The sequence below is a fragment of the Pseudorasbora parva genome, chromosome 23 (assembly GCF_024679245.1).
Source record: "Pseudorasbora parva isolate DD20220531a chromosome 23, ASM2467924v1, whole genome shotgun sequence".
In the NCBI taxonomy this organism is placed as follows: Eukaryota; Metazoa; Chordata; class Actinopteri; order Cypriniformes; family Gobionidae; genus Pseudorasbora; species Pseudorasbora parva.
This window is the reverse complement of record NC_090194.1, coordinates 10,085,203-10,111,044: the sequence shown is the minus strand read 5'-3', so window position 1 is coordinate 10,111,044 and position 25,842 is coordinate 10,085,203. Positions and strand designations below refer to the sequence as shown.

At 35.8% G+C, this 25,842-nt stretch overlaps 1 protein-coding gene and 2 long non-coding RNA genes across 4 annotated transcripts; 2 read left to right on the top strand and 1 right to left on the bottom strand.

Annotated features, from left to right (window-relative positions):
* Window positions 1-1,739: 1,739 nt before the first annotated feature.
* Window positions 1,740-24,703, top strand: LOC137062349 (uncharacterized). The gene is made up of 5 exons (XR_010901233.1): window positions 1,740-1,827; window positions 2,266-2,366; window positions 4,103-4,181; window positions 24,277-24,353; window positions 24,470-24,703. It is a non-coding gene; the product is annotated as an uncharacterized lncRNA (long non-coding RNA).
* cldn7b (claudin 7b) lies at window positions 4,767-9,850 on the bottom strand. Its single transcript, XM_067433234.1, has 4 exons — window positions 9,478-9,850; window positions 7,413-7,577; window positions 7,048-7,132; window positions 4,767-6,213 (listed from the first exon to the last, which is right to left on the bottom strand). Exons 1-4 carry the CDS (start codon window positions 9,698-9,700, stop codon window positions 6,057-6,059), a joined length of 630 nt encoding a protein of 209 aa, XP_067289335.1. The 5' UTR covers window positions 9,701-9,850; the 3' UTR covers window positions 4,767-6,056.
* Window positions 19,051-20,433, top strand: LOC137062973 (uncharacterized). 2 transcript variants are annotated; one of them, XR_010901324.1, is made up of 5 exons: window positions 19,051-19,081; window positions 19,274-19,344; window positions 19,459-19,546; window positions 19,660-19,777; window positions 20,072-20,433. It is a non-coding gene; the product is annotated as an uncharacterized lncRNA (long non-coding RNA). The 2 variants fall into 2 exon arrangements; XR_010901323.1 differs by lacking the exon at window positions 19,051-19,081 and having other exon boundaries at window positions 19,201-19,344.
* Window positions 24,704-25,842: the final 1,139 nt, after the last annotated feature.

Here is a 25,842-nt window from a genome sequence, read left to right as displayed (position 1 = left end):
AAATTCTGGACCAGCTATTCGTGAAATGCTCCCTTCTGCCACAGGACAGTCGGGACACTTTCAGCAGGAGAAAAGACAGACACCTCTCTCCCAGTATCACATGAGATCCGCATGCGTTTCAGCTGTAGTTTACTAGTCGCATGGCAGCAGTTGTCAGCCTACAAAAGGCCACACAGGTGATTTGTTGCATAGTAGCTTCTTAGATCAGAACTCTGTGTGTGACACTCGTGCCTCCCAGAGGGAGAAATGTGCATATATGTAGGCTGATCAACATATTTCAGACCAAAGGTAAAGACCAGCCACTGTAGATCACGATTTGTGCTGTTAAAAATATGTTGTCTTTCACTTTTTTTATTTAAACATTTGACGAGACGAATAGCAGTGTTCTATTAGTACTCAATTTGCCAGGTAATGTCGGAAATAAATGCTGCTTCCTAGAGTTGACTTCATGATGATATTCATGCCTCAACACACATTTTTTTTATACCAGGCTTTGTATAAAGTTGATTCTCAGCTATGTTTTGAAAGAAATATATAACTGAATGATTTAATACATAATTTTGCTTTGTGCAATATGTGTGTAAAATGGCCACAAGCAGGTTTTCCCATTATACATGTATCTATACATTGTATCTAATTAGCATATTAATGTGTTCTTGGGGCAACATGTAATGAAAAAGTGTAATAATGGTAGTAGTAATTGGTAAGATTTTCATAATAATATTTAGTATTTCATAGGGATATTGAAATTTCTTTCCATATTCACTTATTGTTGTGTCTCCCAAAATGACTGATAAACATGATGTCCTGGTGTCCTCTACAGTGGACATGTATGACATTGATGTCCTGATTCGTAACAGAAAGTCATATTTCGATTTTCCTGAGATATTTATTTATGGCAAACAATTAAAAAATGTGTCAGATTTAAATAACTACAAAATATTAGCATATTTTCGAGTGTTAAATTTGATCACTAAATGAATGTCATTTTTGAAGTCCAAGGAGAGGCAGTAGTCATTGTGAAACTTCCAAACAATTGGTATCTCTGAAAAGCCATGAATGTGCTCTTTACAGGACATCCTGACAAAACTTTGACATATATGTTGTCAGAGAAATTCACTAAAATAGTCTATTCCTGGGTCCCAGGAGGATCTACACTACAGGTTAAAATAGTGATTAGCCTAATTTTCAGTGGTTTCAGAACTTAACTTATTTGGTAAATGTTTGTTTGTTTGTTATTACAATTTTAATTCAGTTTTAATTTATTTTGTGCTCATTTTGCCCACCCTGGTTGAGAATCACTTTCCTAAGGCTTTGCAACTTTAGCTGGTTTACATGTTTTTATGCATTATGAAACATTGCCTGTGACTTTGCCTAAGTTATTACTTTGATCTATCTATGCACTTGCTTGATTACCATGATACATTATTTCTATGCATTTTTATGTTTAAATGATCAGTTGGCTAAATGTGGCACGTATGAAGAGTTGATATTGTTTTAATTGTTGCTTGTATTCTGTATTTCAGCAGTGGAAAAAGGGACATGGAAAAATAAAAATAAAAGTGTAAATCAGTATGATGATATACTCAATAAATGACAAGTGAAGCGGAGCTCCTTTTTGAGTCAAAGTGTCGAGCTGATCGATGTTTGGCCACTAGATGGCAACAAACTCTAAGACAAACAGTTACGTTTGGCTTTTGTTAGCTTTGCCTACATCAGCTTTTTTTTCACTTCTTATACAAAAACATACACTTCTTTTTACATTAAGTACTTGGGAATTACCTCAAAATCTAGAGGGGAAAATGTCTGGAAAAAATGAATTAAGAGGTTGGTTACGTCTTAAAGGAAATTCCAACTGGATTTTCTGGCTGTAATATTTTGAGGTTCCACGACGTTCTTGGCGCCCTTTATCAAAATCACCCGTCTTCTGCTATCAGACTTTTTGATATTTTGTGTTATGTAAATTATGGCAGCATTTATGTTTTGTATGTACATAAATGTAAATGTTTTATCATAGGCTACCGCTTCAAACCAAAGGTGGTTAACTATGGTAATGTAACGTTATGGTAAATCCCTCAGGTAAACACTATTTGTGTTGTCAGACGTCTAACTTTAGCTAGTCTAACTTAATACCGCTGGCTATAATTTGTAAGTTACCAGTTATAAATGAAACCATGGTGGGACGTTTTTTTTTACATACAGGCCAACTGATATGTAAAAAGAATAAAACCAACTTTATCAACCTTTTATTCTGACTTTCTTTAGACTGGGCCGAAGTCTGAATTAGCAGGACCAACCATGTTTTCTCGCGTTTGACCGACAAGAGTGGCAGTTGAGAACACCCAGCCAAACAAGAAGAAGGAAAAGTACGTTACAGTTTGCCTCACACATTTCTAGCTGGTGAAACGCACATTCCCTTTGTACATAATAGTCCAGGCAAAGTAACGTTTTACGACAGACTAATTGTAAAATATTTTTTTTTTTCAGTTTAGATCTATGAGGTGTCCAGATTCCAGAACAACATACTAAAAATCCTAAGAAATCCTAGTTGAGGAAATATTTTCAATTCTCATCAATCCGAGCCAGTAAGGCCAGACAACAAGACCCCAATGGGGCTATTTTTTTGCCTTTACTCATATCAAAATGAAACTTTACACAATGAAAGTACACATTAAAAGTAATTTTTTTTGTTTTACAAGTTTCTTTGAAAATGAATTTTACTATGCAAATGAGCTACACACTAATCGATATGCCCAAAATACACCCAAATAGGCTTATTTTTTCCTTTACTCCTACCACAATAAAACTTAACACAATGAAAGTCTACGTGAAAGTAAAACATTTTGTATTAGAAGTTTCTTTGAAAATGAATTTGAATTTCTCCCTGAAAAAGGTATCAAAGTGTTGTCTAGCAATGAAATTAGGGCCAATAGAATTTGAAGTCTGATGTGTGGCCTGCCTGGTCTGAAATACTTGCTAACTACAAAATGAGAAGCAGTTTTGGTGTCTGGCAAAATTATTTGAAAGAGCTGGAATGTCTGGAAAGTATCTCTTCAGTGTGAGAATGAATCATTTAGTAGGTAAGAATGACTTCTGCCTGTAATCTCATAATTTTACCAACAATCCCAATCTTTTGTAAATCTACCAGCCCAAAATGTTATCCCACCACATTACTAATGACTAAAATGGCTATTCTGGCTTTTTCTGATGTTATCTGTGGGGGATTGTCATTAGGTAAGGCTTGTTTGCAAATAAAAAAAAGAATTTAGAAAGAAACTGGAGGCAAGATTGGGCAATTCATTCCTAAGGTCAATTCAAGTCTTTTATGGCAAGTGACTTCAAATTTATCGTGTTTAGGCATAGGTTAACTTACTAAATGGTCATGAATGTGTTAGATATTTGGGCCCTGTTTTTTCTACTTGTACCTTTAGGGCTTTTTGGTCATAAGTCAATTAGGCATAGTGTTGAGCTCATTTGCATATTTAAAATTGATTTTCCCAAGAAACTTGGAAAACAAAAATGTTACTTTTCATGCATGTACACTTTCACTGTGTGAGGTTTGATTGTGATAGGAGTAAAGGAAAAAATAAGCCCTTTAGGGAGTATTTTGGGCATATTCGATTAGTATATTACTCATTTGCATATGCAAATTCAATTTCAAAGAAACTTCTAATACAAAATGTTTTACTTTTCATGTAGACTTTCAATGTGTAAAGTTTTATTGTGGTAGGAGTAAAGGAAAAAAATAGCCCCATTGGGGTCTATTGTTGCCTTACTGGCACATCTCGGATTGATGAGAATTTAACATATTTCTTAACTAGGATTTCTTAGGACTTTTAGTATGTTGTTCTGGACACCTCATAGAAATGATCTAAGCTGATTTTTTTTTTTTTTTTTTTTATTAATTAGTTCTATTTTTGGCTCCAAAGTGAGTTACTTTGCCTGGACTATAACTGTTTAATTAATCATGTTCTTACTTATTATACCCAATTTGTAGCATATTTGTGAAATGCAACTGGCTGAACCAAGTTATTGTTGCGCATGATACTGGTCGAATTCACTAATTTTACCTGGACCCATTTTCCCTTCCCTTCCAATACAGGATTATTTACATTAAAATGCCAGAACATGCAAATAATGCTGAAACAAGTCAGAGGACCACGTGACTCACCAAGGCTGGGGTAGGCTATTTGCAAATCACTCATGGTTAAACTGCCACCAGGGTTACTTTTATAATGTATCTCACTACAGATTACAAAATAGATGCTTTAAACATCATTTGTAATGTATTTCTTTAGATTACACAAGTTTTGTAACAATCTAAATACTTTGGAATACTATGGGACCACCAACTTGGTTTTCCTCTACATATTATTTTAAACCGTTTTCTACAATATTTCATGAAGTAAAAAAATGCAATCTTAGAAAAAAGAAAAATACTTATGCTCAAGGCGGCAGCACAATGCATTAAGATCTGGGGCGTGTAATCTTTTTAAATTGGACAAACAGGGTAAATTGTACTTATTTTGTCTCCTGGGAAACAGTTATCAGCACCTGAAGGGCAGCACTAAATTTAAAATAAATGAGATCTTTAAAATAAAATAAGGAAAATGTACACCTCATCCTGTTCATGTAGCACTAATAAAGTACAATTACTCAAATTTTGTATTTTAAATACGCAACTAAGTTACATTAATTTTTTTACTCTCCAACCCTGACTGCCACAGATATAATTTAAGCACATAAAATGAACATGGGAGACATGGTCTTGTTTAAAAAATTTATTTACATAAAATGTCATTTGCAAACTTAAACAGTCGTAACATTTTTAAAAGTTAAATATGCATAAACTGGTCACAAATATGATGTGAACTATATTTCCCTAAACAGACTTGAGGGCAACCCATCTCAAGTGGTCCAAGCATAAAGACCAAAGAAAGAAAAAAAGTTTCACGTTGTAGAGAGATAGAAAAAGACAATCCATGTGACCTCTTTGTAACCAGCTGTAATAGAACTGAACCAGTATCTACACCAATTTTCTCCTGACCAGGAAGTGGCGTATAAATACAAGAAAGGAGTATCAAAACATTTTGTAACATTAGCTTTATAAATGTGCACATGCAACGAGGACGACACTGAGGAACTAAAAGCACAAAAGCTAAGGTTAAGTTTCACATAAATAAGAGCCATTTATTTGATTTTAAAACAATAAAAAAATAAAAAAACATTGATCAGGTTGTTCAGAAACAGACACTGACTGACTGCATAACTACAAAAGTTGAAGTTTAGTACTGTTATCTTTAGCAACATCCAAGCAAGGTCATGTTCTCAAACTAGTTCAGTAAGTTTCTACTTCCTTTAAAAAAAAAAAAAAAGTAAATACAAACCTTCCCTTAGAGGATGTTGATTTGTATAAAATGACGTATTGTTTGAAAAGACACTGATGGCACAGGAACCAGACTGAAATCATTTAGCAAAGACAATTAGAATTGTGCACATTTATGCCTCAGATCTACATTTAAGAAAAAAAAATATACACAAATGCAATTTGTTCTTCTCATGCACCCCAGTGTCTAGCACAATTCCTTAGATGATGCACACAGCAAACAAGGCAGATGTTGAGGTCAGGACATGGCTTTACAGCAGTAATCAGTGATCCAAGTGTAACTGAGCGGTAAGAGTGATGATTTTTCCCTGAGCACGCCTTCCTCTTTCATGTTCCCTAAACATGGCAGTCTTATGAAACGAGGAACATACTGGGAAAGAACCCTTTCCAAACTCACATCAGCAACAGGATTCATAATAGGAAGAAAAAAGATTTGGTGCTTACAAAAGGAAGAAAACAGAAGTGACCTTTTTTTCTGAGGTGGGCTGCTGTATCGAGCACAAGTAAAAGTTGCCAGAGAACACTGATCTGAGCAGTTTGTTCTATTCTAAGTCAACCACAATAAAAGAAATTACAATAATAACATCTCAGATCAGCTGACTAGGGAAACTTTTACCCACGCTCTGTGATTCATTATGGACTTCTTCAGCTTGTGAAAAACTGACGCGTCTCAAACGTATTCCTTGCTGCTGCTGGGGGGTCTGGAGGACTTGGGGTACTTGGGAGTAGATTTAGCCTTTGGGCAGGAGGCAGCCAACATGCCTCCACCCATTATGTCCAGGAACGCACCTGCCCAGGCGATGAAAATGGCTGCACCAAACTCATACCTAGAAAAATAGAGTATTATATTATGAGCTGTGACTAACCATACTCAGAAGGACAAAGGATTTGTTCACTTTAAAATGAAAAGAACCCCATGATTTGCTTACTCTTAAGTCAACCTAGGTGTATATGGCTTTCTGATGAACACAGAGTTAAGTTAATAAATATCCTGACACTTCCAAGCTTTATAATAGAGATGAAGCTCAAAAAAACGCATCCATCCATCATAAACGTACTCCACATGGCTCCATGTGGGTTAATAAATGCCTTCTGAAGCAAACTGATCAAGTTTTATAAGAAAAATATCCATATTTAAAACTTTATAAAGTAAATTATCTAGGTTCTGCCAGACTGCCTTCCGTATTCAACTTACATAGAAAGTGTAACACTCCTTTTGCGGTTCAAAACGCTTACCCTACGTCCTATGTCAAACAGCGCACCAGTTGTGCTTTTTTCGCAAGATGAATACGGTCTGGCGGAAAGTTTCCTTAATAAAGTTTTAAATATGGACATTTTTCTTACACAACCCTATCGATTCACTTCAGAAGGCCTTTATCAACCCCCTGGAGCCGTGTGGAGTACATCTATGATGGATGGATGCACTTTGAGCTTTAAACTCAATGGACCCCATCACTGCCATCATAAGGCTTGGAAGCATCAGGATATTTATTTATATAACAGTGTTCATCAGAAAGGAAAAAGTCATATACACCTAGGACGACTTGATAGTGAGTAAATCATGGGGTAATTTTAATTTTAAAGAGAACAAATCTTTTAAGAGAAATTATAAAATAAGGTGAAGCACATGGATAAATGCCTATAGCCACATTTAAACTTACTTTGTATTGACAGGTGTAAAGGGGTTGTAGAAGTCCCTGACGATTTGACTTGTAAACCAGCCACAGGCAACAATACTACAGACGGCTAAGGAATGGAAGAAAAGCGATAAATTAGTTACTTATAAAAAAATTTTTTGACACAGTATCTGCCCACTGACTGGGAGTGAACATTTTCTGCATGTCATCTGTCAATGTCACATTCTGTAATTCAGAGCAATGAGAAACCAAAACAGTGACGATAGACATTCCAAACCTACCAAGAGTTCCTTTAACCTTGATACTTAAAAAAAAACCTAATCTATAAAATGCTGCTGTAGTTTAAATACATAACTAACATTAAAATAATTATATCAGAGTGAATGTACCTGCAACAATGAGGATTATACCGCCTGTCATGGCAATACGGGACTTTTTGACCCTGTCATCTCCACCACAGCTTGTGCACTTCATGCCCATGCTGGCCACAGCCAGTCCCGCTACTGTGAAAAGGATTGATACAATCATCAGGGCACGAGTTGCCTGGAGAGCACCTGAAAGGGGGAGGGTAGAGAAAGAAAGAGATATAAAGAGAAAAGTTAATAATTTGGTCTCGACATGTACATTCATGACAGTGACATTCAGATCACACAAAGTCATTTCCGCACACAAAAAGGGTAAGTGTGCCAATAGTGAAACAAAAAGGTTTGAACAGACTAAAGGGTTTTAAAATGGCCTTATTCTCAGCAGGGACAAAATAAGCCCATCCCCCATTACACCTGCAGTCAGGTGGAACAAAGACTGGTTCCAACCGGAAACCTCCTTTGAGAGAAGTTTGTACACATATGTGGGGAGTGATTTGCCCTTTGTAAGAACAGGTTTAACCAGTCATGGGAACTTGGGTTTCACAGTAACAATATCTACTTTTGCTTTGTGGACATGGCTTTCAAAAGTATTACCACACATCCTTCTAGTATCAAGCCAAATTATTAAGAATTCTTAGGAAGAACTCCATTTATTGGGAACTCGTCACCTGAAGTAAAATACATATTCAAATCTTACAAGATGTACAAAATGGCTGCTGGCCATTACGTCACCATACCGGTTTTCTTTTCACTTTGCTTGTGCCGTGTTAAATCTCATGGTTCATCCATAACAGCAATAGGCTACTACAGTAAGATACAGTAATAGATGTTGTACTTTTGTGTGGATAACATAAAATGCTAAATAAACTATTAAGCTCTACATGAATATAAACACAAATGGCAGAGGTGAGCCAAACGACTCCTTCCCATCAGTCTCAGGTGTGGAGAGTAAATAGGGGATGAAACGAGGTAAACATCACTGAGCAAACGCCTCTTATTCTAAAAAGGCACTCGAGTTTAAATAGCTTCATTGTCTGTGTTGAGGTGTTTTCACAATGGAGTCCTCATTTGGTTGTTTTAATAAGCTGTTGGGGAAATACTCGAGTGATTCAAAGACAATGACTGACTCCCCCACCCGATAAAGGAGCACTGCGTTTCCGCGAGTGGAGGAAGGGTGGGAGTCACGCCCGTATAATCATTACTTTTGAGTAAAAGCGTAATCCAACCGTACTAAACTAGCATTGGCCCAGTCTGAATGTTCGCCCTAACCTTAAAGCGATACAAATCTTTGTTTATTAACAATGAATAATCTCCTATTTTGACTACTCTGGCTTAAACTTTCACTGTACACATTCCTGAAGAACGGCTGCCCTTTTTACCACTTTTAAGCTTCCTTTGACCCAAAACAAATGGATACAAATCCTTGTATAACAAACAAATATCATTATCTAACACCATCTGTGCAGGAATGTGAGAGATACTAGTTAAATAGATGATGGCACCAAACAAAGTGTATAAAGGACAAAATACGTGGAATTCTGAGGAGAGGACAGGTGCGTGTCCTCGCTGTGGTAACACGAGATGAGTTGCTCTTTAACGTAGAGGCTGTGTAGGGTGTGGCAACGAAAAACAATTTGGGTGCTAGCTTTCATGTAGGCTACGGATAAAGATAAACATCACAACCGTTTTAAATATAACTTGCGCCTTTATATTTGACAGGTAAACATTTAAAGAAAATAATTACCAATAGTTTTGCATGTTATCGAAAAAAGTTGATTTGATTATTTGCTCAGCTAACATAGCTGTATGACACGACACAAATAAATGATATCAGTAAGCTGGCACAATTCGACGCCAGAACACATATCATTATCATAAGTGTGTGAAGAAGCGATCATATGCCAGTACGCTAAACAGTGCGCGCATGCGCCCTCTCAGGTACAATATTTCACCAAGCGAATGCTTAGCTAAAAAAAAAACATTTAAAAAAAAATCACAACTAGAAGGGTGTTGTAAAATAGACATACAGCAGTGTTTTCAATAGCCTAATATAGTTTTTGAAAAAACCTTAGAGGTGGTTTGCACTTACCATCGAGTTGTAGAATGGAGTCGTACACCTTGCACTGGATTTGTCCGGTGCTCTGAAATGCGCACGACATCCAAAGGCCTTGATACATCGCCACCGCTGTGATTATATTATCTCCAACGTAAGCAGACATCTTCCATTGAGGCAAGATTGTGCCAACAATGAGTCCAATCAAACCCAGAATCGATAGAGTAAATCCCAGGAGCTGCATTCCTTTGTTTGCCATCTTCTCACAATGAATCTAAAAAGATTACTAACCTAAACCTATATATGTTTGATATCTGGAAACAACAGTTCAAAGCGGTTTCTGTAGCCCTCCGACTTTGAAAGGGTTAAACTCACAAAAATGTTTAAAAATAAAAATAAAGTTCCGCTAAAAAGAGCTGTTGTGGATGCCCTGACTTAGACACCTGTTGAATGAAGCCGCACCTTGAATATGGAATAAGCTGCTGATTTGAGCTTTAAGAGTCTCTTCCTCTTTATGGGCGGAGACATTCTGAGTTTCGTCTAGATTGAGTTTGTCCATGTTGTTTGTAAAGGTCTGGGGGTTTCGTGACGACACCGTATCGAAGTATGAGTAACTATCACAAATCACAACTTGGTCATACTTTCATCGTTTGATGATATAGGATGTATGTTTATCTCATCTAGTCTCTGACCTGAATGTCAAGATGCCTCGTTCAAAGGAATATTAGACGTTACCTAAAGGAACACCTTAAGAAAAATGTGCTTTTCACTACTCCTTTTTTCACTACTATAATGTATGATATACAGGAAATTATAAATGTTGGTATTGAACATTTATGGAGCAGCATATTTTGTGTGAAAATAAATCATAAAAGTGGTTATTTTATTTTAAAATCTTTCTGTATGGGGTCATTATATACAATCATATATATAATTGTATGATATCCAATAAATGCAGTTGTGGTGTATAATCATACAATTATATATATATATATATATATATATATATATATATATATATATATATATATATATATATATATATATATATATATATATATATATATATATATATATATATAATTGTATGATTATACACCACAACTGCATTTATTGGATATTAACTTTATTTTTTATTTTTTTTATTTGGGATTCATGTTCAAACTAATTGTTGAGTCATACTTGTGAAGGATTACATACAAGCGAATTGCCAAACAGTAAAAATGCCATGACAATCTTAGATGGAGGTATTATTTTTAGACTTTAATTGACATGAGAGATTGATGATTACTAGCCACCGACAGGAAACTGTAACCACGTTATAATATTTACAGGAAATGCATCTGAAATGTTAGTGCCATATGATAGACACAGACACACAGTTCTGTGGGAGTACAGGGTTTTTAAACCTTAGCAAATATATATTTATACTAGGCCAAAGCAAATTATTAAAAATATCTATAGAAACTAACGTAACAAGTTATTGTTTATATATAAAATTTAAGAGAAACATTTCTCAATTTCAATTAAAATTTAAGCAGAATAAGAGAGCAACAATGTCACATTATTAGTTTTGGCATTAAATTATATTTGGCCATCCTGTACTCAGGCCTACCCAAAACACGTTTCAAACAGGTGTTTCATAAACAGATACTTTCAGTGTTGTTCTGACATGTCTTCTTTGTTTTAGAAATTGAAGTGCTGATAATATGTATCTGTATCATAAAAACCAAACTGTTCAGGTTCTTAGTAACCACCCTATAGTTCCTTAGAAATGTACTCTTCTTAAAGTAGTTTTTCAGTGGAGTTATTGCAAGTCCGGATAACTTTTCATTGCTGTTTGTCAAGCCACATTATCACAAACATAAAGTGAAAGAAAGAAAGGGAGTGTCTTTATTATGATGTCACAGGTTTCAGTCAGAAAGAAAAATGTCTGATAGGATTCACACACTAATGCGTGTTTTGCACTCATGGATATACACTTCCTAGTTTATGAGTATGTGAAACTGTTCACTAAAGCATTATTTTCCACAGCTCTTATTGGTGGGGGGAGGGTTTAACGTACCGGTACTGGTCAGACAGGTTCCACCGTAAACTACAGACACCAGCTCTGGGCATTTCCTGGAATAAGCTGAAGATATTTAGCTATACATAGAGATCTCTGCTTCATCCTCCACACACACAATACACACATCCACAAATCACAATTCTCAAATACTATCTTATGCCCTAGTGAGACATTTCACACACCCTACCAGTCAATGTCTCAGAGAGCATGAGAAACTCGGAAGTTTATTTCTGACGTTGTGTGCCAATTCTAACTTCCTATAAATATCTTTGTCATGGCAGTATAAGAATAATCTCTTTTCCTGAGCAGACATTTGAATGTCACCTCTATGTTTTTGGGTGGTAGGGTGAAAGGTTTAAGGGGGGGCTTATTAGACCCACCCCTATAATTGTTTGGGAGTTCCAAGTAATTCAAACTGTCAACTGATAGTGATTCATAGCTGGGAGTAAATGGGACGCGTATCAGAGAAGCTGGTAATTCTGACAACTGTTTTGTTTTCACGGTATTGTTATCATGTATTGCTTTATATAATTTAATTAGCTCTGGGGTGTTTGCATATCTTGTAGCATGGGACATTATTATCACTTTGATCTTACCAACGGTTCCTATGGAGACGAGTTTCATGGAAACTCTTTCTCTCTCTCTTCTTATACACTCAGTTTCTACTTTCTACCGCCCCCTAATGGAAAACCCCACTAGTGTTCATGTCGGCCACTAGAGGGAGTCGTGGCCTTTCATTGTAGCTTCAGTCAAGGGTCTGAGCTCTGACATTTGTTTCGTTCTTTCCTTTATCTGTGTAATGGATGCTTAACATCACCAAATGCCTCAGCAGACTCTCTTTGTTTTTCGCTTTGTTCTTCCTTCTTGGTGTCTGATAACAATAATGCCATTTACATCCTAATGAGAACAAAAAGGTGAGATGGAGCGAATGAGGGAATAAAGGACAGAAGAGAATGTGTGGGAATGAGATAAAAGTGAAATCAATGGTGATGTTACCAGGGCCTCACAGGGAAGGATAATGGAGGACATTGGGATAAATACTGAATGTGTGTTTATTTAAGAGGCTATAATCCATGTCTGAGACCACTAAAGTGTACACTACATAATCACAAAATATGACCATAACCATTTGAATTACATTTTGTTTCTTTCTCTTTTGCTTTATTGACAGCAGCATTTGAGCTGAATGTTATTCTCAAAATTATCCAGTTACACTTTAGAATTTTTGTGATTATTTAACATTAGTTAATGTATTAACTAACATGAACTAACCATGAGCAGTGTGTTACTGTTTTTGATCATCTAAGTTAACGTTAGTTAATAACAATACAGCTGTTTATGGTTTGTTCATGTTCACAGTGCATTAACCAATGTTAACAAGATTTTAATAATATATTAGTAAATATTGAAATTAACATTAACAAAGATAAATAAATGCTTTATAAGTGCAGTTCATTATTAGTTCATGTTGTACTAACTATGTTAACTAATGACCATTTTTCTAAAGTGTTACCAATTATCCTATTGTTTCACATTCAGATTTTTTTTTTTATATGGCCTGTGGTGAATGTGAACCAAAGTATTTGAAAAAGTTCTCAGCATGCTTTGCTTGGTACTCGACGAGAAGAGTATTGTTTAACGTACGTGTTATGTCATTAGCTTAAAGAGCATTCATATTTTTAGCACTTGACATGTTCATTATGTGCTATTGCTGGCTAAAAGAATGAAAACAAGTTAGTGCAGTCTTATAATGACATGATTGACAATAAAAATACACAATATAAAATAAACTTGTTTTATGATTTGATTAAACAGGTAGGGTCTGAAGCCCCCCTGTGCACACCCAATCCATTTTCATTAATCTGGTTATAACATAACTTTACAATTTCCAATTGCCTGTAATGTGCTGGGAGCCATATTAAAATAATTTTGAGACTACTCAATTGAGTTACTTAAAATTTCACTCCATGATGTTGAAATTATGTGAACAAATTATGTTTGTTTGACTTAATTGATTAATGTGGAACCAATGTACACAATTAAATCATGTAAAACAATCACACTTTCTTAGCTTTAAATAGCTAATTCAATAAATGCTACCTTGCAAAATTTTCACACAATGCTTTAGTAGCATTAGCATAGCAGAGCACTTTCTGAATGGGGACAGCGATATGACACAGTTAGCATACACTCACCTAAAAGATTATTAGGAAGTGGAACACCACCCCCCTTTGCCTTCAGAACTGCCTTAATGGCACTGATTCAACAAGGTGCTGAAAGCATTCTTTAGAAATGTTAGCCCATATTGATAGCATCTTGCAGTTGATGGAGATTTGTGGGATGCACATCGAGGGCACGAAGCTCCCGTTCCACCACATCCCAAAGATGCTCTATTGGGTTGAGATCTGGTGACTGACCATTTACAGTGAACTCATTGTCATGTTCAAGAAACCAATTTGAAATGATTTGAGCTTTGTGACATGGTCATGGTTATCCTACTGGAAGTAGCCATCAGAGGATAGGTACATGGTGGTCATAAAGGGATGGACATGGTCAGAAACAATGCTCAGGTAGGCCGTGGCATTTAATCGATGCCCAATTGGCACTGCACTGATAAAAACAACTTATAGGATTTACTTGATAAAATCATTGTAACAATTTGCACTCAATTTTTCTTAGTAAATTTTACTGCTGTGATATAAAGTACAACACTTGCCAGTATCAAGTAAAATGTACTTAACTATAAATGTAACATTTGCTAAGACATTAAGTAAATGTTACTTAATTATATTTAACTTAGCAGAACGTTAAGTAAATGTAATTTTAAAAGGAACATCACTGTTCAAGTAACAGTGTAAAAAATCAAGTAAATCTTATAAATCTGTAATATTTACTGTTATGAAATAATTAGATTTAATAATGTCTGTCCATTTCACATTTTGAATTACTTTTTTAATGAATTTACATTACTCACTATTATTAGGTAAAGGTTGCTTTTTAAAGTGTTACCAAATAAATGTAATAATTTTCTTTGCATCAAATACTTTTATCACAAATCACAAATAAATACAATAAAGTTGAACAGTTTATTAGGTCAACATTCACAATGAGCCATTAAATCAGTAATGTTCACATCAACTGATTAGTAGTTAAGGTACATTCAGTAACTGTAGAATTAACCTTGTATGGTTCAACTAATCCTCAGCAGAGGCATAAGTAACGTTAATGACTAACAAACAATGGTCACTTCTCCTTTACGCTCATTCACACATCGACTGGATCCTTGTGTTCAGCAGCATCACTGAAACTGTCCTCCTGCATACAGTTTATAATAAAGAAAGAAAGAACAATTATATTGAGAAAGAAATACAAAATAGATTTATTATCAGTGCAGAACGAACATGCTTGCTAAAAATGACTAAATCTAACTCACAAACTTAAATCCAAACATAAACAAAAGGCTTGTGGCCTGTTGCACAAAGCTGGTTTCAGTTGCTACCCAGGTAAGTTAAAGATTAGTTTGAGCAAACTCTGGTTTTGCGGGCTCAAAAAGGTGGATTGGTTTTTAGCAGTGTTTATCACCATGGTAACTAACACTACACCCCTAACCTGCTCTGGAGCAGGTTTTATTCTGGGTTCGAGATCGCAAACTCAAACTGGACCAGTCAGCTCCAAGTAAAGACTACACAAAAGCCACACTTGCCGTTCCAAATTTGCAGTTTATAGTGAAAAAAACGTTTGAGACAAATTTGCTTATCCTTTGCCGCTAATTATTTATTCTATTTATATTATAGGCTACGAATTATATTTATTTTGAATTAATAAAATATATTCATATAATTATTATATTAATTGACAAGTAGCCACATATTAATATAAATATAAAACATGCATTCATAATTATTTTAAACAACGTGTATGCATTGAGCTCTTTGTGAACCTATAATTATTATATTTCTTTGATTCACATCATGCATTGTTATAGTCAGATATTCTTTCAGCTGCCTTCTCAAACTCTCTCCGAGCAGCATCAGTGTTTATTCCTGCTTTGTTAACGCATTTAATTTCATGATAATTTTCAAAACGATCTCTCAATCTTCAGAAGAGAAGTGAATCAGACAGACACTGTGATTGGCTGTTTGCCGCACGTGTCACACTTTCAAGTCCACGCGCTTGACACTGCATGAAAACCCTGGAATACGGCATTATCCGGGCATGGTAAACTCCTGTGTAATTTGAGGTTTACCGGACGTATGTGGGAAAAAGCGGATCAGAGTAACACGGAACAGTATATTTCAAGATACACCCGGAAACCTCACATATGCGGACATATACAGGCATCCGTGAAATTTCACGGAAATATACAGCTGAAACACTGCTGGGTGCTAGGACTGGTGACTGTTAGGTGTGAAGAAGGCCTTTCATATGTTAATGACACTGAGGTGTTGGCTGTTCTCAGAGGGAGGGGTGGCAGGGGAGGACTTCAGGATTGAGAATTATGACTCTTAATCAAAGTTTTTATAAACATTTATGAACATATAGTCACAAAAACAGAGTATTTAAATTAAGGAATTAAATGGAACAAATAAAGGAAAATTAACCAACCATTTTAGAATAACACACATTTATTGTGAAGTTTTACAAAATGCAGTTAATAACAATAACATTTAATAAAAAGGAATGTACATTAATGTGAAATAATGAAAACATGGCTTTAAAAACACAAAAAAAACCAGATATGCTCAAAATAAAATTAAAGGAATAAAAAGAAGGTAGTTGGAAATCGCATGGGGCTAAATCTCAAACATTGTGCAAATGGGAATTATGGCTGATACCTTTTCTTTTGTCTGACTTAACTGCACAATGAATGTACTTAGTACACATCTCCCTGCAATACGCTCCACAGGTAGGAACGCTTCTGCACAATCAGTCTGTGTCCCATACCTCCACAGGGTTCCCAAAGAAACATCTGTCTGGATGAGGGTGCAACCACGAAACCTTTGCAACAACATGTCGTATAGGACGTGTGTTAGTTTTTAACACTGATTATAAGAAATCTCTTAATGACTCCAGCACGCAGCTCTGCATTTGGGTCGAGGACTGGTTCGTCCAAGAATTTGTATTTCTCTCCACGCCTCTCTTTTTAAAAAACCCAGGTCTTTTTTACCAAGGTCTCTAATGACTGAGTTACTTTCTTGTAACAATAGGTTAGTTTGGGGTACAGATATTCCTTGCCATTGAAGCTTATCATCTTTTTGGACAGACAGCATATTCAGTGAAGTTGTCGTACTGGTATATTTTCTTAGTTAATATAAAGTCTTGGGAATCATACCAGCAAATTGCATTAATCAATCAACTTTATTTATATAGCGCTTTTTACAATGACGATTGTTTCAAATTAGCCTCACAGTGTCAAACGAGACAGTATTGCAACAAAATTGTAGTTGGCTGTAGGGTCAACAATGTTGGCAGATCAATATTATAGTTTATAGAATTAAATAAGACCTAATTAATTCATTTTATTTGTATATTTATTTGAATAACTTAGATCATTAATTTAGTGTTATAGTTTGTGTCCCCAACTGAGTAAACCAAAGGCCACAGTGGCAAACCCAGGAGACACCAATGAACACTGAGAATATTTCCAATGAGCCATCAGTTGTCTGAGGCATAGCAGCAGTGCAGTGATGGCATTGTCTGAAATGTTGAACAATGCTTGCCAGGTTAAAAGCATTATTGCAAATAGCTTTACAAGTAATAAAGCAGAGCTGTCTCTATTGTCATTATCTTCTTCAGGTTTGTCATCTTTAAAATCCAAATGTTCACTGTGCTGACCATCTGTAAAGACATGTTGCTCTTCATGGTCACTGTCATCATCTGAAGACGTTTCACTGAGCTCCAAGGAAAGCTTGAGCAGCTCATTGCGTTCTTCTTCTTCAAAAAGACATTTGTTAGAGTTTTTTTTATTTTTTTTAGAAAAAAATAATAGAAGTGTAACAATACACATCTGTCTGTGTGCATCAATTTAAATGTAAGGAGCCTTGCCTTCAGATCTGCTGAATCTTGGTTCTCATGTAAATGCTTGGTTTCTTCAAATATGCAGAAATCAACTTGCTCTTGGACTTCAATGTCCCCTGTAACAATTAAAGAACAATACAACGATTTTAGCTACACACAAATTTACATACACAAGCTAAATACAAAGATTTAGTTTAAACAGTGAAACATCACAACACCAATTGGTTAATAGCTGGAGCTATGCATTTGTCTAGCATTATCTTAAAGTTAGCAGCGGTTTATTAAAATCCCTTAGAATCACATATCATGCACTTTACAGTACAGCATGTGTACAGGTCATGATGGGCCATAGAAATGTTAATGGGCCATTCGTAATAGTTTATCCAAATAACTTTAGTTATTGTTATGAATGGCCCATCATGATTTAAATGTTCAGCAAATACAGCTTTGACCAAATTTGTAATAAATAAAAGTTACAATGTATTAACAAGACTTATGCCTATACTGGAAAAAACACAAACTTACTACATTCTGAAAACAAGCAAATCACTATTGTGTGTCAACTCTAACCAAAGCAGATCATGAACATCAGTGTAATGTTGCACGACATCAGTAAATATATAAACCAAATGCTGATGATCATCTTATTTTACTTGTCATTTGGTTTTACATAAAAAAAAAATGTTCAGTAACTTACCAAAATGAATACCAGCATCATCCCAGTCCACAGGTCTCATTTCGTCTGGATGAAGTTCATCACATGCACTCACTTCCAGCTCTGTGTTGTGATTTGTCTCAGCTGTAATCGCTCCATTGTGAAAAAAAAAAACTTTTTTTTGTGAAGATAAAAATATGCATGTGAAACATTCTCGTTGCAGTGGTCGCAAAACCGCCGAGCTCTCTTTCTCGTATTATTATCAACAGGTGGTTGTCCTTCCATGTTGATAGATAATTATGTCCAGCATTATATTTTTGCACCAAATTAAAGATACACCTGCGACGCGTCATACCGAGGGCGTGGTTTGAGTGGGGATTAGCAAGCAACAACACGCGCCAAAGAGGGGGCGTTTTGAGGTTTGAAATCAACCACTCACAATAAAGGTGGTGACGGAGGCACACCCAATAGTAGTGTATTGTTTCATGCGCGCGAAAGTTGAAACCTCCGCATTGTTTCCGGAAGTACAGAGGACGGATTGTTGTTTTTTTGTGGTGTTTGGTTGAGATTTGGAATCGATCATTTTCGACAGATTTAATATGGAGAGTAAAAGGAACCTTAGTTTTTCTACTCCACTGAACAAAGGAGGACAAGCAGCCTCAAGCTCAAGCCCAGTTACTGTGAATGCCTTGATGAAGTAGCTGATCTCCGGCCAGAATGCTATATCTCGTCAGCTTACTAAGTTACTTTAATATCTGCACAGCATGAACGGGCTGATCTTCTCCAAGAGGCTCTCCAGCGTCTTTATTCTCTCGAGCAAAAGTATGAGCAGCACGGATTAACTTACAGGAAGAGCCTTACAACACTGTGAAAAGATTTAAAAGGGCACGTAACGTGAGGTAAGTTCAGTTATTGTTATATAATGTGCCTGTAAACCAAAGTTGGCTTACAATTTACTTTAGCCTAATAACGTTATGGGTTTTGTCTCCAGCGGTTAACGTTACTGTGATCATCTTATTCAAACTTGAAAATATTGTGGTTCTTGCAGATTGTGAATCCGTTTAAACGCATTTTAATTTCAAACTTTACAGGAATCTGTAAGGTGCCTTTGTGTGAAACCCAATTCAGAGAACAGCCCACACAAATACGATCCACAAACTGGGTAAGACTGCTTATTGTATACTGTAAATGTTAGGTTAACCTACTTCTAACGTCATATGGATTTGAAATGCCAAAACCGAATTTCATTAATTATAACTGCAACTTTTCCCCCCAGAATAGTCATCACACAACCTCGCTTTGACCATTTTCCTTTGAAGAATTAAGTACAACTTTTACAGATGTTGACCCTGAATGTGTAAAAGGTAATCTTAAAGGTTGTATTATTTTTTTTAAAGTAATTTTATATTAATATTTACCATGTGTGCTTTGTTTTGCTTACTTTTATTGGTATTACAATTATTCATGATTTATTTAGCAGGTTGCAAGACATATTGAGACCCCACGGAGGAAGTAGTCTGTGGCTCAGCCTGAAAAGGCCCAAAAAAAGACACACTATGAAGAACATGGCAAAGAACCGTCAAAGAAAGTGAAGGGTAAGTTAAGAAACTTGCTAAGCATTTATTTTCTCTTTAGGAGATATGATTTTGTCAATATTGTGATTAAACTTATACATTAAACCCAATACTTTGATCAAATCTGAGTGTGACATAACCATACTCATTAGTGAATAATGCAAATCGCATGTAAACTGGAGTGAAGAGTTCTGCTCGTCATGTGAGCACCTTCCTGCGATTAAGACCTTACTCTTAGAATACATAGTTGCATTATTGTTGCACATGTAAACACAGCCTGTGTTTTAGTGGTTAAATTACTGTCATGTTTTGCAGTTACTGGAGACCAGGTCCAGGGTTGTACAAGCTAACGCAGAAAGAGACCTGTGAGAGACTGCAACAATAGAGCAGATGTCTGATAAAGATGATGTTGTTGATGGAAGGCCAGTGTGGATGGTGAGGTCTCCACCAAACAGAACCACGGTTGTCTGCGCTCTGCCAAATGCTACGAACCAGACTAGAGGCTGACCCATGCTACACGTCACATCATCAGTGCATCATTATAATGTATTTTTACAATGATCTTTGGAAATGTTTCCACTTATATATATTGTTTACTTAGAACATATATTATATGCATTTTTTTTCTTTTATTCCTTTACATCGCCGTCCTTTAAATAGAATTTGCTCACTTTTTTTCCCCCATTCATTTTATAATATATGTTTACAATGCTCTTTGGGAGTTTTTTTTTTTCCACTTATTTTTATTGTTTACTTAGAACATTTATGTATATTATATAACCTTTTTTAACATTCTGGTTCTAATTTTATAATGTTTACATTTTTGCATTGTCTCATTTTATGATGTTACATTTTTAGATACACTGTGTATTTATTTCTTTATATCGCCAACTTTTAAATATGTTGTTAATTTTATTTTTCATGCCTTTTTTACCCTTTCATTTTAACTTATGTTTATTTTATATAGTTATATTTATATTGTTTATTTGTTCCTTTTAAATGCCTTTATTTTTTTTTTTTATTTTTTTTTTGTTCTTTACATTTTCATCCCTTTTAAATACATTTTGTTCACTTGTTTTTGTTTCTCCATTCTATTCTTTTGCTTGTTTAAAATGCTCTTGGTAATGTTTTATGTACCTTAATAAATATTCCATATTTTCCTAAATTGTTTTTTGTGTGTATTTTTCCTTTGGGGGGAGAGGGGGGTGGGGTTTATGGTGTATGAGCAGTATCTGCATAGCTGACCTATAACCAATCAAATCACTAAACTATAAGGCCTTGGGTGGGCTAAGTTTTAAAAGTAACCAATAAAATCACTTTACTAGATTTTTAATGTGCCCTGTCCTCCAATAGCAGTTTGGGTTTTGGGAGTGGTTTTAAAAGAACAACCAATCCAGTTTGAGTTGAAAGGCCAATAGGGGATGGGAGGCAAAGCTGCTCAGAGGTGTGAAAATGTCTCCTGAAAAAACCTGATGGGATTACTTGCCATGGCAACAAATGGCTGTAGCATGGAAGTATACGGCCACAACATACATCCGATTTGGTATCATTCCGGATGTATACGGATATATACAGATCCATGGAATTTGACCTATCCGGCCAGTATACTCCCGGATTCTTCCGAATTTCAGCAGTGTATACAGGAGTATACGGGTCCGGATACACCTTTTTTCATGCTGTGTGAGAGTTGATCGGTAACTCTGGATTAAACCTGAGTTGACAGAGAAAGTTTATACCGAGCTTTGAGAAACGGTTGAACTCGATCTAAACCAGGTTGGATTTATCTGGATTTGTCAACTCTAAACCTACTCTGAAACTACTCTTCATGCAACAGGCCTTTGGCATGAATCTAAACATAAACTTAAACCTTCACCAACAAACGCGTACATATACAATAACAGAAAAAGATACATGGCAAACATGAGGGCTCAGGACTAGACAAGACACATCTGTGAACAATGATCAACCAATAAACCAATGACACATCAGAACACAAGGCAAGGGAGCACATGGCAGGATCATATGACAAACCAGGAAAGGCATGACAGGACATGACAATGGGCGTGTCTCAATCATCTCACTAGTCCACTAGTCAGGGCACTGATCAGGGAGTCAGCCCATTGACTTGTGTCCTAATCAGTGCCCTGACTAGTGGACTAGAAAAATGATTGAGACGCGGCTAATGAACATAACCTTGAAACATGAACCAATACCAAAACACCCTTTGACATTCTTTGGTGATTAGCTTTGATAAATGAATTGCTGCTAAATTTTCAGTGGATATAAAAATAACTAGACGCCTTTAAATAAGGCTAACAACACACACAGAGGCAGCCAGCACTTTATTACGGCCAGCTAAAATTAAATTATTTTGAAGTTAACCAGACTCGGTGACTTTTTCTATAAGAATGCAGCTAACTACATTTAATCTCCTCTATTTTTGACTAACCACCAGTCTCAACTTTATAGAAGTGGATAATGCCGGCGCTTTAGCTTATGTTGTTGTCAGATTAAAATGTATTTAGTATTGGTGAATGTGCTGTGACTATAAAACATTAAATAGTATTTGTAAATATATGGTAAAATTTACTTTCTTCTCAGTTAATTTATTACATTAATAAATTGTGTAAATTGTACATAAGATATATAGTTCCAACTTAATCTTGATTTTACAATGTATAAATTACATGAATTCATCTCATAGATTTTACAATACCACAAAGTCATTTTTTTTTCAGCGGAGAAACTCTTCTAAACTAGCATTCAACACTACTAAATCTCCCACTTAATGTTAATCTTGCAAACATTATATGACACTTAATTTTGCCATTTACTGTCCCTTTTGAGTGCCATGGCAAAGCATGCTGGGAAATAGAAATCCCAGCCCAGTTTTGGTTAAATGTAAGTTAGTCTAAATGAAAATAAACAGGTACATAAAACTCAAAACAAACAATTCAGAAAACTTAAAAACTGTCAGTTTTGAGAGCTTTAATAATTTTCATGGTGGAGCTGGAATTGAAAAACACAAGATAAGTGTCTTTAAAAGCTTTTATTCTTGCCAAAAGGCCGATTTGGACAGGTTGTCTGCAGTCAAAGACAAAGTGGAAGCCTCACACCCATTCTTTTATATGTGGGCGAGGGCTTTAACTTTAATAACACAATAACAAATTCCTTAGTTTGTGTTATTTGCAGCTGTCTCACCTTGAATTTTCTGAGAACTTGTTCAAGGCTACAGACAGCGAACACAGTTCTATTAAGAAAAGTATCAAAGTTTATCAAACCAAAATGTGTTTACTTAACAGAAAACTAGAATTCCCCTTATATTTAACAAAATATCTTATATAAGCATATTAAAGTTAAAAATGCCTTGTTTGGATCGATATAGTTTATGATCAAAGTTTCCTATACAAGCTTAAAAAAAAGTTCTACTCATGAAAGTAGTTTTAAACTCATTTGTTTTGAGTTGGCTCTACTCAAACCAATGAATTATTAGCGTTAGGGTTCATAGCCCAGTAGGTGTTTTTTAATTTTATTAATTTTTTACTGGAGCTCTAAATCTCCATTTCATCAAAAAGTAGGTATTTATTTATTTATTTATTTCAGAAAGGGGATTTTTAACCTTGACAATAATAATAATAATAATAATAATAATAATAATAATAATAATAATAATTTAAGAACCATTTGGAGAAATTTCACTGCAGAATACAATATAATTTTATTATGTGTATTTATATTTGAGGTCATATCATATTTTTCATTGAGGTTTGTTTGAAGCATGTTATGAAGTATCAACCTTATGTTAATTATTAAAGGAGCATTAGGGTTAAAGTAACACAACAAGGCTATTTTAGGTTAATTGCCACAATCAAGGCTGCACTGTCAGAAAAAAAGGTACATTGCTGTCACTGGGGCGGTCCCCTAAGCTACAAAACCAAAAAGGTACTAATATGTACCTTTAAGTTACTAATATGCACTCTTAAAGTACTGCTGATATGTACCTTTAAGGTATTAATACGTACCATTTAGGGGTTAGTAAGGTACAAAGATGTACCCTTTCACTTTTGTACCTTAGGGTACCACCCCAGTGACAGAACTGTACCTTTTTTTTCTGAGAGTGTGCTTACTCAGGTTTCATTTGCATGGGGCATACAGCCTACACTTCATCCACTAGAGAGCAGTATAAAACAAGTCTTAAATTGTTGCAGTCTCATACGCCAAAGACCTTGATGATCAGTTTAGGTGGTACAGTCAGGGAAGAGTCTGTGCTCAGGAGGCCTCAGGGAAGAGTTCAAATAGTGTGTACATTGTCAGGTTTTGGATGCACACAGCATGCAGAGTGAGAAGATTTGAAAAGATGCCATGTTGGATCAAAATCATCACCCGAGAGATCATAGAGGCTTGCAAGAGAACTTAAGTGTGACGCGTGTCTGTGTGCATGTGCCAGTGTGTATGTGTGCATGTACAGACTTGTTTCTGCATGCATTAATTTTGCACCCTGTGTGTGTGTGGGTTTGTAGGGAGCGATCAGGAAGGGAAGTCCCGGTTTAAAAGCTCTGCCCAGATGGCAAATGTAATGAGGAGCAGCAATGCAAAGGTGCGTTCTCTGACCCTGCCACCCTCGCTATCCTCTTCACTTCCTCCCCAGGGACACTTCCATGAATAATGCATGGATCAATTATTACTTCTAACATGTTGCTGTATTTCCTTCAGAGCACTGTGAACACAGGCGAGATTGCAGCGGGGTGCCCAGCAATCTGCTTTTATGTGGTCACTTGGAAGACTTCAACCATAGGGGAAAAAAATTCTACTGAACATTTAACACCGTTGACAGATTTGTGCATTACTGTTGTGGTTTACTTTTATCGAAAGTTGCAGAGGTTTGCCGCAGGTACGGGTCTGATACAACCATGACTCATAGCCTCTGATGCTTTCAAATTCAGCAGCCTGGGGACTCAGAACCAAGTTCTGGCACACTTGTGTTAATGGGTGTGTAAAATGTCGTCATTTGTGACGTCATTTAGTGATTTTTTTTCCTGCTGTCAGTATCTTATGGAAGCCCAAGAGGTCATGAATCATTGATGTTTTCCCGCCTTTTTTGTGTTTTCTTGTGAACAAAGTTCTCTCATTAGCAATTTCCAAGTACAGTATTTATTATACTTTGTATTTACGTTAATTGGTACGTTGATCAGTGACTTAGGCTACTCGAGGTGAAATAGCTCTATAATGTCTGTCAGTGATGACCTTTAGTTACCTTCAGGAACAGAAGTTGCTTTTAGAGGGAAAAGCTGCCCATAACTGCTGGTCTAGGATCAGTTTTCTTCATAATTGCATATTATAAGCGAAAAAGAGTATTTGTATTGCGCTCGTCAAATTGTTAAATTTCCAATGTGTTTCCGCTTCAGTTAGCAATGTAGCCAATCACAGACATGTTTGTTGATTTCTTGAACGCAACAGCAAATCACAGGTGTAGAAGTTAGAATCCACTCACTGCTCAAGTTTTTGTCCAGTGGTGAGCTCTGCACGCGCAAAACCTCTCTAACAGTGTTGGCCTGAAAATAATTAGATTTTTATTGTGCTGTCAGCTTCTCTGATGACACAACGGAACTTTGTGAGATTGCATTCACTGAATAAGGGAGCACTATTTGTGTGCTGTCTATTGGATATTTAAAAAATTGTTAATCTATAATATATTCAGAATTTGAATAAAACTTCTGTTTTTCATTGTTGACAAGCGGCCACATACACACCTCAATACATAGACCCATCCGTATACATGCGGGATTTGCTCTCGAAATTGTGATGGCTGACATAAATATTTATGTACCGAAATAAGGCTCATATAATTCTCAGGAAACCACGATTTCTGGCTGAATGTCAATATCTATGGATCACTGGATCTTTAGTAAGTTGTAAACACTATATAATCCAACCTTTAGTTTAAACTGACAACCGTTCGTTTTACTCGCGTTTTCCCCTATTAAATCCAGTCATGCAGCTCTTCTGACACTCAGTTCCGGCTGAGGGGGCGTGCATACCCGTACACAAATAGTTTTGTTCTTAATCATTCTTGTAGTATTATCGAT

Excerpts from the sequence above, each read along its gene's own strand:
- cldn7b (XM_067433234.1), bottom strand. The coding sequence starts at position 9,700 with ATGGCAAACAAAGGAATGCAGCTCCTGGGATTTACTCTATCGATTCTG. Across the intron at positions 7,578-9,477 it reads CTCCATTCTACAACTCGATG|GTGCTCTCCAGGCAACTCGT; the intron begins GTAAGTGCAAAC and ends TCCCCCTTTCAG. Across the intron at positions 7,133-7,412 it reads TATAATCCTCATTGTTGCAG|CCGTCTGTAGTATTGTTGCC; the intron begins GTACATTCACTC and ends TCCATTCCTTAG.